This window comes from Lepisosteus platostomus, chromosome 22 (assembly GCF_059453375.1).
Source record: "Lepisosteus platostomus isolate fLepPlt1 chromosome 22, fLepPlt1.hap1, whole genome shotgun sequence".
Taxonomy (NCBI): Eukaryota; Metazoa; Chordata; class Actinopteri; order Semionotiformes; family Lepisosteidae; genus Lepisosteus; species Lepisosteus platostomus.
Window position 1 is genome coordinate 17,779,104 of NC_142632.1, and position 15,567 is coordinate 17,794,670.

The window sequence follows — 15,567 nt, forward strand, 5'->3', positions numbered from 1 at the left end:
GAATCACCGATAAGTGTTTAGGAGAGTCATTGTGAATTAGGTTTTATATACTATTTATCATTAACAAAAGCTTAAAAGCCTCTTAACTACATTACTAACCGCAATGAAATGCTAATACTACATTATTCATGAACAATTGATTTCATTACTGTGATTCCTCTGCCAGGTAAGTGAGCTAAGTCTTCAATCTGGCAAAGGTGTGCCTGATTGAAAAGGTAAAGTCATTCCATTTGAAGAGCAACATGAAACTTCCTTCCTATCATAACACATCCAGGTGAATATGGAATTTTGGGCACACCTTTCGTGTGACACTTTGGCCCCTTCTTGAGACGGCTCTATAAGAGGGCCCCAGGTCTTGATCCTGCAGGGGCAGCAGCGGAATAATCCGGAAACAAGCTGAATTCCAGCCTTGACTATCGGAATTCTTCCTCATTAAGGTTTTCACTAGGAAACAAAAAAAGCTGCAGCTAAGTTCTTGAAAAAGCTGTAGCACTACATTAGGAATTATGCTGGTATCAGTTTTAAAAGCCCTGGTTCTTGCACTTAAACCTCGGGGAGATTAAGGTGACACAGCGCCGAGCACGTCTTGTCACTTGCGGTGATGAGCCTAAGGAAGTCGTCTGTCCGTATTCACCAGCGAGGCATCAGAACTCTGAATTAGCAGCAGCAGCCCAGACCGAACCCTTTCCGTGCTCAGAGCAGCCCATGAGCACACATCTCATTATCGCCCAGCGCCGGCTCTGCAGGGCGCTACACGGCCCACTGAGGCTGGCCTCTCCCAGCACATCTTCTCTCACCGGCACAGCCAAAGCCAGACCAATTTCAAGATACTAAGACATGATATGCAACACACACATAGCAAAGCCACAAAATGGAGCAGACTCAAACACCAAGTCCATGATCTCAGCCTTGTGGGTGCAGCTCCTTGTGCAGAAGACTGATGTTGAGGACAACTGGAAAAGATCTGCACCTGGGGTGGCTACTCACTTTAACAAAGGTGGGCTCTCATACCAAGCACGCCTTCCTTTCCTGTTCAGTCCTGATAGCGCTGGGCAGTAACCCACACACCTCTGAGAGGACGAGCCGTGCAAGGGGAGGTACTGACAGGCACCAGGACTCGGGTCGGAGGATTTGTGACTGACTCTTTGGCTCAGGTTCCTATAAGCAGCCGATTCAAAGCACTAATCACCCAGGAGATCAGAAAGCAGACATCATGAAAGTCGTGGAGGGGAGCCTGAAAGGGATTTTTACAGTGCGATTTCTAAACTAATCCTAATACTGCCATACAGCCATACACAAGAGGATTGGGTGGGATTGCCTGTTATCCAGTGATTTGGGATTTATTTACCACGACTGGTAAATCACATTGGTTGTTTTATACTGGGTTTTAATGAACCTAACAAATCTCTTTCACATCTCAGACATTCCTTAAGCCTTTGTCAACCACAGCGAGAGTAAGGTTTCTACTTGGTTGTTAGAATCTCACAATAACACTGAACTTCTGTCCACTCCTAAATGTTTGGTGAAGGGATATTCTGCCGCAATGACCCAAGAAGGTAGAAGGTTCTAATAGGGCCAAGTCAGACTGCGGCACGGACTGAGGTGGTTCCCCTGGAGTCCTGCGCTTGCTCAGCAGACACACTGTGCCCTGCGTCTCCCTCCTCCTCATCCCTCCCTCACGACCAGACTCCTGCTTCCTGGAACAACAGGCCCTGTCCTGGGTCCGTGCCTCGGACACAGGAACACCTGAACATCCGAAGACCATTTCCTTTCCCTCCTCTCCTGCCAGAAACACTCCAACACTTCGGCAATGTAAGGCCAGGCGCACCACTCATGGGGGTGTCCTGTTCATCAGCGCAGGAAATAAACCCCGGAGCTAGTGTCTGCAGAACCTGCACGGGTTCCCATACGGAGCTGCTTCCCAAAGAAAACTCTGAAATCGCCTTCCCGCATCTCTGAGTCCTAACCTACATGGTCAGACTCTTGACTGAAACGTCAAAGTGCTTTTAATGTTCTTTAATTGATGTTTTGCTGCTTTTGGGTATAATGGGAAACTCAGCTTGAGCTGGCCTTGGGATTCAATAAGGTGCCTGGAAAATTATTACAGAAAACCCCTCCACCTGCAACAAATCCATTTAATGTTCATCTAAGCCAGACGGGGGAGGACAGGAAAGGAGTGGATTATCTGTGTTCTTACTGCAGTATGTCTAGTTTTCTCTGTTTTGCTGGGAGCTTTACTATTCTTGCAGGGAATCCCATAGGACTGGTAATGAATAACTGAGCGCCGATATCTGAGGAGAGAGACCCTGGGGCCTCTGAGACTCTTCAAGGCTCTATCCCACACTGTCTTGCACTGAAATCTCACAAGAAATCTCACAAGTTAAAAAGACTTTGCTGCACTGGTTACTGTTAAAAAAATCTCCTTAAAAAATAGGAATAACAAATAATAACATGAGGTTTAAAGTTATGTCTCATTTTTATTTCCCAAAAATGCAATATTGAAGAAATCAAACGTCTCTTGAGGAACTGGAGAGCCAATGAAACACACTGCAGCCCAGATTGGTTGGGGCTGAGGCTGGGCTAGGGCTCATTTTAGGGTTAGAGTTATGGGCTGCAGCTAGGGACTGGGTTAGTGTTAGTGTTAGAAGAAGGGTTACCTATAAAGCCAAGTCTTAAACACATGGCATTTCCAGGCTTTGTTGAATATATAAAGAAAGACAAGTGGTAATTCCCCATTTCAAAAACAAGAAAATGGAAAAGTCCATCAGGTCAGTATGAAGACAATATTAACAATGACACTCGCAGTCTCCTGGACACCTGTATGCAGAGGAGTTGAAGGGAACACTAAGTGTTACCTCCGAGACAAGACTATTGCACCAGACTATAAAGCACACAGCAGCACCGCGGAGCCGGCAGCCTTTTTCTGCTGAATATCCACAGTCCAGCTGGCCTTCCCTTGCGGGCACAGCCAGCCTTACTGGCTTCCAGTGCACAAGCTGGGCAGGAAGATGCACTGGGACCTGTCAGTCACGGAGGCTGCTTTGCATCTTTAAAAAAATGCGACTGCACATTTGCCTAAGAGCCGACGATAAACAAACAGGCTCCCACCGCAGCTGAGCCACAGCCGACCGAGGAGAGGAGCTCAGGAGAGCAGCTGCGAGGAGTGAGAGGAGTGAGAGCAGCCTGAACAGGCTGTCTGAAAGGCTGACATGATGCCATTTTCATTCTGCTGGGAACTGAAGTTCTTACAGGGCCTTATCGCGTTAAAAAGACAGCCTGGGCATAGAGACCACACTACTGTGACAAAATGCCAAGCACCTTAAGGACAACTCTTCCACATCCGGCTTGGTGCTGTGCAAACGTTCAGACCACGCAAAGGACAGGGAAGCTCTTCACGCTGCCTATGACAAATGACCCTTGTTTGGGCGCGCAAGGCAAAGAGTTTTTGCACTGACACTAGTAAACACCTTTTCTGATAAAAGACAACTAGTGAAGTCAATGGCCAAGCCATGCTGCAGAGGCGAATAAACAAAGATGTGAGGAAATCTAGCTTGCAGGAAAGTCTGTGGGCCAGTCCAACAGAACCACTAACCCCACTATTCTGCATTGCACTGAGTGTTTCCCAGAGGGCACTGCACAGAGTCATAAAAACCTAATAGGGGTGATGGAATTAGTGGGGTACCGCAGGGGTATATGTTAGGACCACTGCTCCTCCTGATCTAGATTCTGGAATCTTTAGTAAACTGGTCAAGTTTGCAGATGAAACCACAAAAGCAGGATTAGCAAACACTGTGGAAACTGCAAAGCAAGTTCAGAAAGATTCAGCTAAAATTCAAGACCCAAACACCTGGCAGGTATAATTTAATGTAGACAAGAGTGCTGCTTTCAGGTAGCAAAAACACAAACTATAAAACTAAAAAGAGACTTCAAGAACCCATTTATGAAAAAGAATCAGAGGTTTATGTTTACTGATCATTTAGATCTACTAAACAATGTGGAGAAGCAATAAAAATAAAACACAGATGTAGGTCGCTGAGATCAGTCCCGTAGCCGAGACCTCAGCGATGACCCCCAGCACGGCTTGTCCCCACTGTATCCCCCTGACACCACTGGAGGGCTGGAGGAACCGGGACTCGAACCCTCAACCTGGGAGCTACAAGCCCAAAGGCTCACCCACTGCTTCACACTGAGCGCATGGTAAATCATCTTAAAATGCATTCCATGATGTTCTCACAATGTATGTGAACGCCCAGAGAGCCATTTTAAGTGAAAGTGTTTATCTGAAATTTACTTGCCCAAGTTTTGTTTTAGATGTGTTTTTTTTTTCCCGACCCAGACTGCTTGGCTGAATCCGCATGCAAGGAGATCGGATCCTGTCGGGACCTTTCTGGCTGGCCCGGGAGCTCCCTGCCGCTCGGAGTCGGAGGGACACGGACTCAGTGGATCCGTTGACCCCAGGAGAGCGGACGGACTGCCCACAGGTTACTCTGCCCCTTCCGAAGCGCCGTGTGAGTGGGCACGGCAGCCTGAGGGCAGGACAGCTGGCACTGCGGAGTGCCGACACACACCTGGGCGTCGGGCAGCCACTGTGACGTCACCTGAGCGAAGAGCCTGCTCTCTCACTGCGCCTGACAGGGCTCATATAAACCTCTGACTATCAGATTAAATACCTTTACTTTCGTGCCAGGAGCCCCAAATGATTTCATCTGACCTGGTCATTTTCCTAAATATAAGCATTCTGGCGATGTATGAATTCACACATGTGCCCGTGATTTCGGGGGACCCGACCACTCTTGCTCTTCCAGAAAGGATGAAATGTGTCCCAGACCGTGGCCTCTATAACTGATTTATTTTTAGAGTTTACAAAGTTTACAAAATATCTACTTTCAATAAACAAAAAGAAGCAACAATAACTGCCGTGATGGACTGTAACAGAGAGGGCTTTGACTTCTCTCTCTGCTAGCTTGACTGCTGAGGGGTGTTTGTGTCCAGCTCAGGCCCTGCACGGTGAAAAATGAGAGAAGGCTGTTTTGCTCTGCCTGTCCACCTGGTTCCTGGCAATAATCAATCCTAGAATCTCATCCAGGCACTTTTGGAATTCTCCCAGAGAATGTGGGACGGGTCAGTTTGTTCCAAAACAGTCCCAAGCCTGAGTAAAGACATTCTGATTTCAGCCTTGAACTGCTCTCTAGATGTGTGGGGTTGGTCTGCTTCTCCCAGACGCCCACAGAAACACGCCTCTGGGAGCCCAGCTGTACAATGAGCCTGCCTTCATCAGGCCTGCTGCCAATGAGCCACGAGTCAGGAACAATCACTTCAGGGGCATCGGGAAAGTCCTCCAATGGAATCGTTGAATATCCAAGTCGTGTCACTGTATTGAACCCAGAGCCAGGTGGCATCAGCAGCGTCTGTGCCAGCGTGCTGGAGCAGAGGGGGTTGGGATCCTAGCCCGGGGCCGAGAGCCGAGCGCTGGCAGAGACGGCCCCAGGAGATAATCCCCGAGCTGCAGGGGATTAAGGGATTGCTCTGAGAAGTCATTTCCCTGACAGGGGTAGCCCAGCTGGAGGGGGGCAGGGGCCTGGGGCAGGCTAGGGCACTTTCTCCCTGCGGCGGATCTCCCAGGCCTGCTAGTGCAGCAGTGCTCGAACCTGGTACACTTGTAACCAGGGTGTCACTGATGACGTGCTTACACTGCATCTCCTCATTAACTGCTTTGTGATTGTGTGTCTTTCAAATCCTTTGATGTGTGTTTAGAAGAAAGACAGGCACACAATGCTTTATAAGCAGCTCCCGGTGTAAAGCTACCCCTCTCCTGTTCTCTCCTCTCTCAGCCAGGACTGAGATGTCAGGATACAATGTTAAAAGAACCTTCAGTATCACAAAGGAAGATTCAGGGAGAATATGAACTCGACACACAGGAGAGAGGTTCCAACCCTGAGCTTCTGGCAACAGCGCTTCTCTGTCTCTGCGCCGGTCAGGAGAGGTTTAGGGGTTCTGTCCCAGAGAGACAATGGAAGGCTTCCTGTCTGCCTTAGGATTTAATTTCTTGACTGAACAAAGTCATCTCAGCAGACATCCCCTGATGAAGTGAAACACGACGTTGCTAAAGCCGATACACCAGCCACTCATCGTCAGATCAGTTACCTCCCCAACCAGCCCAGCGAGACGGGCCAGTGGGCTCCCCTGCTGGTCAGCCGTCAGCCCCAGGAGCTCACCCAGGCCTGAGTGCTGCAACACAGCTTTCTATTCCCTCCTGCAGGCGCCAGGGAGCCAAAATTCCAGCTGTCGGTCTTTATTTGTGCCCATATTCTCTCCTAAACATTACAGCACAATTCATTGTGATCTACAAGACTCCGCTGTCTGCTTTTATTATGCTGCTACTGCAGAAATCAGGGGTCTGTCTGATCTGCATTCAGAACTCAAGGCTACACCCAGCCTGACCTCTGTGTTTTGTTTTTCCATTAATGTTGTTCGTTCCGGAGAATTTCTTAACCGATAGAACAGAAAAGGCAAATATAAGCACTAACCTCCGTCATGCCTGATAGGATGGCTTTATCTCCTTTCTGCTCTGGTAATATTTCAAGTTCTGAACAGGTGGCATTGCTTTACCCCAAGGGTTGTGGGAGTATGGAACAAGCTGCCCAGCCTCCTTGAAGCCAATATTCTGGCTTCTTCCAAGCAACAGCTTGATAAGCTCCCTGGATCACTTTGCTACTTAAAAGCAAACGAGCATGCTGGCCTTCCTCTTGTTTGAAAATGTTAGTATATTCCCAGGATTTCCCCCAAATCCTATTTAAGATGTTTTCTAGATGTGTGTGCTCTTGTTGTATCCATGCCTTGTACACTTTTACAATGGCTTTCAGAAAACAAAGGCGTTGTTAGGTTTATTTTGGAGGTGACCTTTAACCTGCTAACTCCACAGCACCGCGAGACAAACAGAGCCTGTGGCTGGTCTGCCCAGGACTCCATGAGCCCAGACTCTCAAGATGCTTGTTGTCACGGAAACCGCTCCATCACTCAAGCCCTGTCACTTAAGTCAAGCCAGGGCCTGGCGCTGGTACGTCTGCCCTCTGTGCCTGGCTTGTGGCCGTCTTGAAATATACACACTCCTTACGTTAAAGCATTCACTCCCTCTTCATTACTTCAACATCAGTGTTAGAACTATCCAGCTCCTACAAGAGGCCGTATGTGAAACTTCAGGTCAAACGTCTGGATGGAAATGTGCTTTTTGTTAGGCTGCCTTTCGAGGCGATGTGTCTTGTCACAGCTGCCCTCTCTCTGTGTCTGTTTTAATATTACAGGATTGTGTTGATGCTACCATAGCAGAATTTGATTGAAAAAACAAACAGCCTCTGACAATAAAAGCACTCAGGGTAATTGAGCAGTGGCTGGCAGGAGCAGGTCGATCGATCATTTTCCCTTCAATTAACCAGAAAGCCCTCTCCTGCTGATGAGAGGACGGGACAGGGCTCTTTTGAGCAAATGAGAAAGAAAAGAACGGCTCATAAAAAAGACAGCCCTGCATATCCTTGAGACGTGTTTCTCCCCTTCGTTACTGGGCGTCTCTGCAAACCGCAATCAGAAATGTTGGAGAAGCTACTGCAGCCTCAGCTCATGGGACAAAATGATGGACATGAATTATGGACACACAACGAAGGAAAATAGGAAAGATTCCAATAAGGAAGCCATCCATCCAGCCAGCCTGTACTGGGAGTGGGTACCTTTGGGAAGTCAGTCTGCGCAGGAACCTCTGCATACAGCTGCGCAGCTGTCGGTAGAGGTTCCTGCAGCTGTTTGTACGCAGGACCCTCTGCGCAGGCGACGTGCTGGAATGGGAGCTTTGTGAGTCTTCCTCACATTGCGAGGGAGTCTCTGAGGTACATGAGCCACGCAGGTGCAGGTGACATTTGGAAGCCAGTCCCCCGGGCAGCTGCAGCAGCCGAGAGCCTGAAGCCTGCACTCCATCAGTGTCAGACACACGGGGGGGAGGGGGGCCGGAGCAGAGCTGAAGGAAACCGCATGTTTGACCCACAAAAGTCTTTCCTTCGCTTGTGGAAGCTTATTCCATGGCTAAATATACACAGCGTTCAGGCACGACCTGAACAGACATCATTTTATGACAAGAAAAACATTTCTGGGGGAGAAAGTAAATCAAAGAAGTCTGCACTTCTCTTAAAGACACAAGATGCGAGGAGGGCAGCTCACCCAGGTGCTCCGGTGGGCTTTAATGAGATACAGCCCGGTTACAGAACACTGCTAATGCTCTTAAAGTGCTTCCTTTCCCCACTTAATACAAAGCTTGACAATAGATACATTTACCTGATGTGACTCAAGACCAAAATGCAGCTCACGTCTTCAAGGTCACTTAGTGTTCTCAGCTTGGATACTGGGTTACATGTGGACAGATCTAGGTTGTGTGGATCTCAGACAGGCAGTACTAGCTGCACTGAAGGTGGCTCCTAACACTGCAGCCTACTGATCGCTAGTCTTTGAAGGCTGGAGGTTTTATCTGCTATCATCATTTCTGCCTGTCCTTGATGACAAATAAAAAGGCAACTCCAAGACCAGAGCGCAGAGCAGGTACTGATTCTTCTCTTCTTCATGTGATCACGGCCACTTCAAAGCACAGAGGGCCGCGGTCATCAACGGGACCTCACAGTACAAAGGCACAATTCTGCACACGAGCGTATCGGCAGCTCTGGGCTGTGAACTGGAATTAAAGGAGACCTGAGGCGAGGGTGTACCTTCAGCACACTACTCTCAGGGATCTGGGGACCAACAGGGTCACCTTATCCAAAAACACGAGAACCCCCATTGTTGAAATCAAGAGCTAGAACTTCCATCGGTGTGTGAGCCGATGTTCTGACTGAATCCAGGACTCGACTGAGGGGCACGAGGCTCCTTGGCACACAGAGACAGTGCCACACTGGCCCCTATGCAGCCGAACAGAGAGCTACGAACCCCCACCGGTCCGCAATGAGACAGCCATCCCATCATCCCCCAGGGTGTGTGTGGCCTGACAGGGGTCCGATGTGGGAGATCAGCACTGCACTTACACATTGATCACGGAATATAAAACATGCGAGGAAAGCTACTTCGCAACCAGCAGACCATTTACCACTTAAAGCATTGTACTAATTGAAGTTTAGACATACTTGCATGTGTGGATGTACACAGATATTTTGAAATATATATCCGTCCACTGTTGGGAAACTGCTCATCTTGCAGAGCCCACTCCAGCCCCGCAGAGAGGCACGGCTCTGAGGATGACGACAGGAGCAGTAACAGCCCGTGGCGGAAGCGTATTTACAGTGTAGCTCTCGGGTCCGAGGGCCTCTGAAAGACGAGAGCTGCTCTTGCCTTCTGTCTCAAGTACAGTCCATCACCTGCCCAGAGCTCAGCGAACCTGCAGACAGACCCTCAAGCTCAGCACACCGCGGACACGACGCGCCCCCCCGCCGGAGCGGGTCAGAACGGTACGGGAATCCGACCGGAAAAGCATGAAAGGGAAATCCGCTGCCTTGTCCATCCTTCATGAGACGCACTGGAGTCGATTCTGCCGCAGGAGCGCAGGCACGCCCCGAGGCCTTCGGAGAACACACTGGGGCCCCAGGGGCCCCAGGGGCCGGGCTGGAGAAGAGGCTGGAGCCCTCGGGGGGCTTTCAGATCGACCAGGGCCTCTCCTCCCACCCCCTCCCTGCTCACACATGGCCCCTGTGCCGAGACCACAGCACCCACGACACCCGGGTCTCTGTCCCGCCCCAGGGACTCAAACTGGAGTCAGAGGGATATCTCACACTCCTGCACTGGTGCAACACCTAACTGGGAAATCGTGGTCCTTGAACATAACAGTAATCTAGTGTTAATTTGCTGTCTTACGTTGTTCTTATCTTATCACTAAATTGGTTTTATTGTTTTGAAAGTAACTGCAAAGATAATAGGAAAGGGTGGCCATATCCAGCCTGAAGACACTTTGCTGAGCTGCTTCCTGCTCAGCCCACACACAGCTCTACACAGTGAGGAGAGCTCCCTGATCTCCCCCCGGCGCCAAGCAAAACTCCTCTGCCTCTTGTCTAACTCCTTTCTCCAGTACAGGGTCGCTGGGGCAGCTGGGTCTGGGGAGCACTGGCCACAAGGCAGGATACACCCTGGACAGGACGCCAGTCCATCACAGTACACACACCCCTGATCACAGCATCCCCTGATCACAGGATCCCCTGATCACAGGATCCCGTCCGCAAGCAGAGATCACATGGCTTCCACAGGCACTGCTGAGCTCAGAGCAGCTGGGTCTGGGCAGCCCTGGGTGTGGGGCGGGGCGACAGGGGGGTGCCCTGTCGATTTGCATGGCAGATGCAAGGCGAGAGCAAACAGCAGCTCTTTGTTGGGGAGGAGATCTCAACTCCTGATGCCCCCTCAGGCTCCGGCTCCGCCCCCACGGTGGCGCTGTAAGCTCTGTCCCTCTCACACCCCTGTCTGTACACCGCTCCCCTGTGCTTTCCTATTGCTCCGGTCCGCCAGGCAGCACGGGCGAGATATCCCGGGAATACCAGCGGGAATACCAGCGGGAACCGCGTCGATTCCACAGCTGGTTCTCTATAACCCGCACTGCTCGGGAAAGGAGCGGGATTCATCGGCTCCACGGCACGCACACGCGAGGGGCAAAACCACGCGAAGCGGTTCAACACCACGGCTGCCGGCTTCATGACGACATGCAACGGGTCCGCTCAGCTGGAGGTTCAGAAACCAGCTGTAAACGTGTAGCTGCTTCATGCTCTGAGCGGCACTGGTTGTGAAGTCTTTTTCAAGAGTGAACTGTACTTGTACTGTTTTCATTGGTAATAGAGTTATTCACCTTTACATTGCACGGTGCACAGGTCTCTCTCCTACAGAGCTCTCTATTTTTATAACCCCCTGCGTTACCCAGCCCTGACGGCTGTCTCTGATTGCCGTTATGAGGAGACTATTTGTGGAAGCGCACATGACGTCATTTCTCAGACGCACTAGCCTTCCCACACAGCTCGCCGGCCGGGCTCGGTCTTCAGCGCCGGGACGTATCGGGGCGCCGCTCGGATGCCTTCGCGATCGGCTCCCAGCCGAGACACAGGCGGGGAAGACGAGCTCGGGTGCACCTGTCCGCCACACCACGGCGCCCGTCCCTTCGCTGTCTCGCTGTCGAGCGCCGCGGCGATGCCCGTGTCCCCCTCGGCTCCTCGCGCTCTCCCGCTCACGCCTCTCATTCATGCACGGCGCGAGCCGCCGGAGAGGGTGATTCCCCGTTTCCTCTCGTGCTCCCGCCGCGCGCTGTGACGACCCGACGCGCAGTGCACTTTTACACACAGAGCAGGGGCAGACACGATTAAATGACCGGGTGTTGGGACACCCGCCGTTCATTAAAACGTCAGATGTGAAAACCGAATTCCAGCGTGGAGGTTTACATGCAAAAGAGCCTTAAATACTACTTCAAGTCCTCTGTTTAAACCCTTCTCTGCATGCTTGTATAATTGCAAGAATGGTATTTGAATCTCACCTCCCTTCGCCCCCGATACACATACAGGCTAAATTATAAGCAGGGGATGTTTAACACAACGGTCCCACACACTGGATCGACATTACATGCATTGCCCTTCCAACATTTTTCAAGTGCCGGGTTCTGTCGGCGCGCTCAGTGCCGCTGTCCCTGAGCGCCCAAGTCCGCTCGCGCTGACCACGAGCACGGACGGCAGGACGGAGCGCCCCGGCACAGCGCGCGGACAGACGCGTCTCCGTGCGCTCGCGCCGGGCAGGCTCGGGCGCCCCGGTCCACCCGCCTCGCGCCGGCACTTCCACCGCTACTTTGCGCGAGTTTGCTGCCCGGCTCGGCTCGGGACCCGCCAGCCTGCCCGGAGCCGGAACAGCAGCGCCGAGACGCGCAGAGCGAGAGAGACGGCGCCGGTACTCAACTATTTGCAGAGGTGCTGGAGACTCAGGTCCAGGCACTCGCCTTCCACCTCGTCCTCCGAGACCAGGTCCGGCAAAGGGCGCAGGGGCAGCGGCTCCTCGTCCCCCAGCGCTCCCCTCATCTCGCGGAGGAACAGCTCCAGGAACCTGCGGAAGGTTTTCTCCTCGCTGGCGGAGCCGGCCATCGCTGCTCATTCCTGGAGAGACAGAGACAGATCGAGCCGGGCAAGGGAACTGCTCCGGGGCGCTGCTGGAGAGCTCCCAGTGCGCGGCGGGGGCGCGCGCGCGTGATCAGCGCCCGCACAATGGCCGCGGAGGGGAGGGGGGTGCGCGCTCCCGGCGGGGGGCGGCGGGGCCGAGCATCACCTTGGAAGAGCGTGCGCGCCGCGCTGGTCGCCACAAAGAGAGTTTCTGCGCCCCTAGACCCCGGTCTGCTCGCAGCCTGTGGACGGGGGGGGGGGACGCGGGCGGTGGAAGGTGACATCTGCCGAGGTGCGAGTGTCCATCCTCCCCCGGCCGGCCGTGAAAAGGAAAATGAATAAAATGAGATAAAATACCTAACCGTTTATTCGGCTACATTGTACACCTTGTATACGGCTATTGTACACTCAGTGTTAGTCACTAGGTGAACAGTGACACAGAATAAGCACGTAGGAAAAGACAAGTAGCATCAGGCATCTGTCACACAGGTTCCTCCAGAATACTCAAACACAACAGCGTGTGGGGGTCCGGACTGTGACATTGTCAGGGTTTCATTAGAAAGTCTCCACGTCCGTCTCCCTCCGCCGTCTTTGACGAAGGACTCTAATGTGCGTTTGAAAGACTGACATTTTCATGAAAGGTTTTGAAAATTCCTCCCGTCTTACTGACGAAAACAACCGTCTCTAATGCCGGTGTTGTTTTGTCTTTTTTGTTGAATTTTTATTATGAAAAAAAGCTTTTTAATCATTTTTTTTTTAAATAAACACATTTCTGTTCGTTAGCACCGGACTTGCCCGACGTCACAGTCGGTGATGCTCCACTGTCTAATACAGTATATAGGACATGAACCGCCACTGTGCTAAAAATACCAGCTGGAGTAGATTCACGGCCTCGTTAACTCCTTCGTGCCTGCGGGCTGAGCCACTTCGGCCCTCCTGCGATACGGTCAAGAGCCGGGGCTCTTCTGAACCCGGGTGCGATTCCTTTCCGGTTTGGAGAGACTGCGTAACCGGCTCAGAGCAATTCTCGCAAAAAAAAAACCCCACCGACAGCACGGACCAGGGCAGCCTTGGCTCTCCGGCCGATCGGTCAGGCAGCGGCGCTGCAGCGGTCAGTGTCCGCGCGTGCAGTCTCGCGCTAAATAATTAACAGGTTCGTGCTCATCAGAGAGAGAGCGCGCCACGCGTCGGCGAGCCGCCCTGAAGGTAGAGGTGTCCTCCGCGGTTTATATCGGGACAGGGGAAGACACGGACCGGCCTTCCGTACGGAGCTGTGTCCCCAGTAACGGGCAGACCGGCTTCCTACCGACCTCAAGCGCGTCGGCTCGCGTTCACACCCTGCGACACCTCGAAACAGGTCCCCCGGGACAGCGAGGGAACACGACTCGCCTGTTGTGTCGATTTTAACACAGAATGCGATTCAGCTCGCCACGAACGACTGCTTTACAGACTTCTTCAGAGTGGTGTAGGGGCTAAACTTTTAGGAAGCAAATAAATCAGTGTACTCGGGAAGCAGGTGCGCGGTGAAAATGAGAAACAACGGAAGAGAATTCTTGACTCGGGGTCGTGGGGCGAGACCGGGCTGCAGCCTGAGCCCAACACTGCTGAACATCCACAGAGAAAAGACCAAGTGATTCTTTTTGGCTGTGTATTCATGGAAGCTGCATTTAAAGATCAAATAATATGAGGCAAAAGTATCTCATTTAATCTTTGTTCTCTGGATATTATTGTGCATACTGTATAGTATTTGTTGTGTTTAGTCAGGTGAGCGTAAGTATGGAGGTAAATTCCCAGCACTTTCAATAACTGCTTATTCAATTCAAGGTCACGGCAGCCCAGAGCCTACCCCACCAGCAGAGTGTGCAGGGCAGGGTACACGCTGGACAGGACACCTGTCCATCACAGGACACACACAAACACACACCCTGGCCAGGACACTGGTCCATTACGGGACACACACAAACACACACCCTGGCCAGGACACCTGTCCATCACAGGACACACACAAACACACACCCTGGCCAGGACACCGGTCCATTACGGGACACACACAAACACACACCCTGGCCAGGACACCAGTCCATTACGGGACACACACAAACACACACCCTGGCCAGGACACCGGTCCATTATGGGACACACACAAACACACACCCTGGCCAGGACACCGGTCCATTTTGGGACACACACAAACACACACCCTGGCCAGGACACCAGTCCATTACGGGACACACACAAACACACACTCACACCAGGGCCCAGTTTCTCAGAAGCCTGTTAACCTTCCAGTAGAAATATGAACTGTGATAGCAAATGTGAACACAGTGAGAACACACAGACTCCACACAGACAGCACCCCAGGAACTGAACTCAGGGCTCCTGTGCTGACCACTGCACCACCGTGCCTCTCTACTGGGACAAATTCATCGAATGTAAATACAAGTAAGTAAATGAAACTAGTGTACAATTGGAGTTTGGTCACATACCCCTTACCTGCAATAACTGCTCCAGGTCTGTGACCCATCGACATCACCGGACTCTTGATATGTTCCTTCGAGATGCTTTGCCGAGCCTGAACTGCAGCCCCTTCAATGTGGTCAAGCGGGCACTGTACTCTGGACCGTTGTCCTGCTGCCGGGAGAATTGCAGCCCAATGAGTTGGGGGCATTCTTTTGGACGGGGCAGACATGATGTTTCTAGAGACGTCACATCTTCAGTCAAGACCAGGGAGCCTGGCCAGGGGCAGCAGAGTCACGCCCCACCTCGCTCACGGGCACGGCGCTGAGGATCGCTCGCAGTTCCTCTGTCCCACACGTCTGTCTTTCTGTCACTTTCCTCAAGGATTATCCTCGTCTCGTCTGTCCGGAACACTTTGTTCTACAAGAGCTGTGGCTCATCTTTGTACTTCTCTGCAAATTCTAATCTGACCTTTCAGTTTTCAGTGCTGAAGAGGGGGTTGTATCTTGCAGTGTAGCTCACAGTGAATCAAGATACTCTCACCTGTCTGCACTCTTTGGCTCTTTAGGACTGTTCACTCTGATGATTTTTCTGCCATCAGTTGCTTTCATCCTCCTTGAATGAGCTGGTTTCTGCCTATTGTTTACTCCTGCAGTGGTTTCCTTCTTTTTCAAGACAGCCCACGTTACTGAGTGTGGATGCAGTGGGACACACATTCTCTCCACGATGTTTCGAATCGGAATTGTCTCTTGCTCTCTTCTTCATCACAGAAAGCCCTCCAGTCTTCATCTCCATTTATGGCATCTAACTCCAGAGGCAGATGTAAAAAGCCAATTCCAAAGGCTGGAGCAAAGAGTCTGTCTCGCAGGGTTTTGTGACGTCCGTAAATGTCAATGCCAATAAAGCTCTTTGAGTTTGAAAGATGGTGAGCATCCATGAAGAGGGAGAAGGGGAGAGGACAACACCAGTC

General features: G+C 51.6%; 1 protein-coding gene across 2 annotated transcripts in view; it reads right to left on the reverse strand.

Moving 5' to 3' along the window:
- Positions 1-13,929, reverse strand: part of ppm1e (protein phosphatase, Mg2+/Mn2+ dependent, 1E) — a 46,506-nt gene extending 32,577 nt beyond the window's left edge. The window contains exons 1-2 of one of the 2 annotated variants that reach the window (XM_088615817.1): positions 12,307-13,929; positions 11,944-12,137 (exon numbers count right to left, since the gene is read on the reverse strand). In XM_088615817.1, the coding sequence (XP_088471943.1) occupies positions 11,944-12,125 (182 nt within the window). In that variant the 5' untranslated portion in view covers positions 12,126-12,137; positions 12,307-13,929. Of the gene's footprint in view, positions 1-11,943; positions 12,235-12,306 lie in introns of those variants that run through there. The other variant, XM_088615816.1, reaches the window with a different exon arrangement.
- Between the last annotated feature and the right edge of the window lie 1,638 nt (positions 13,930-15,567).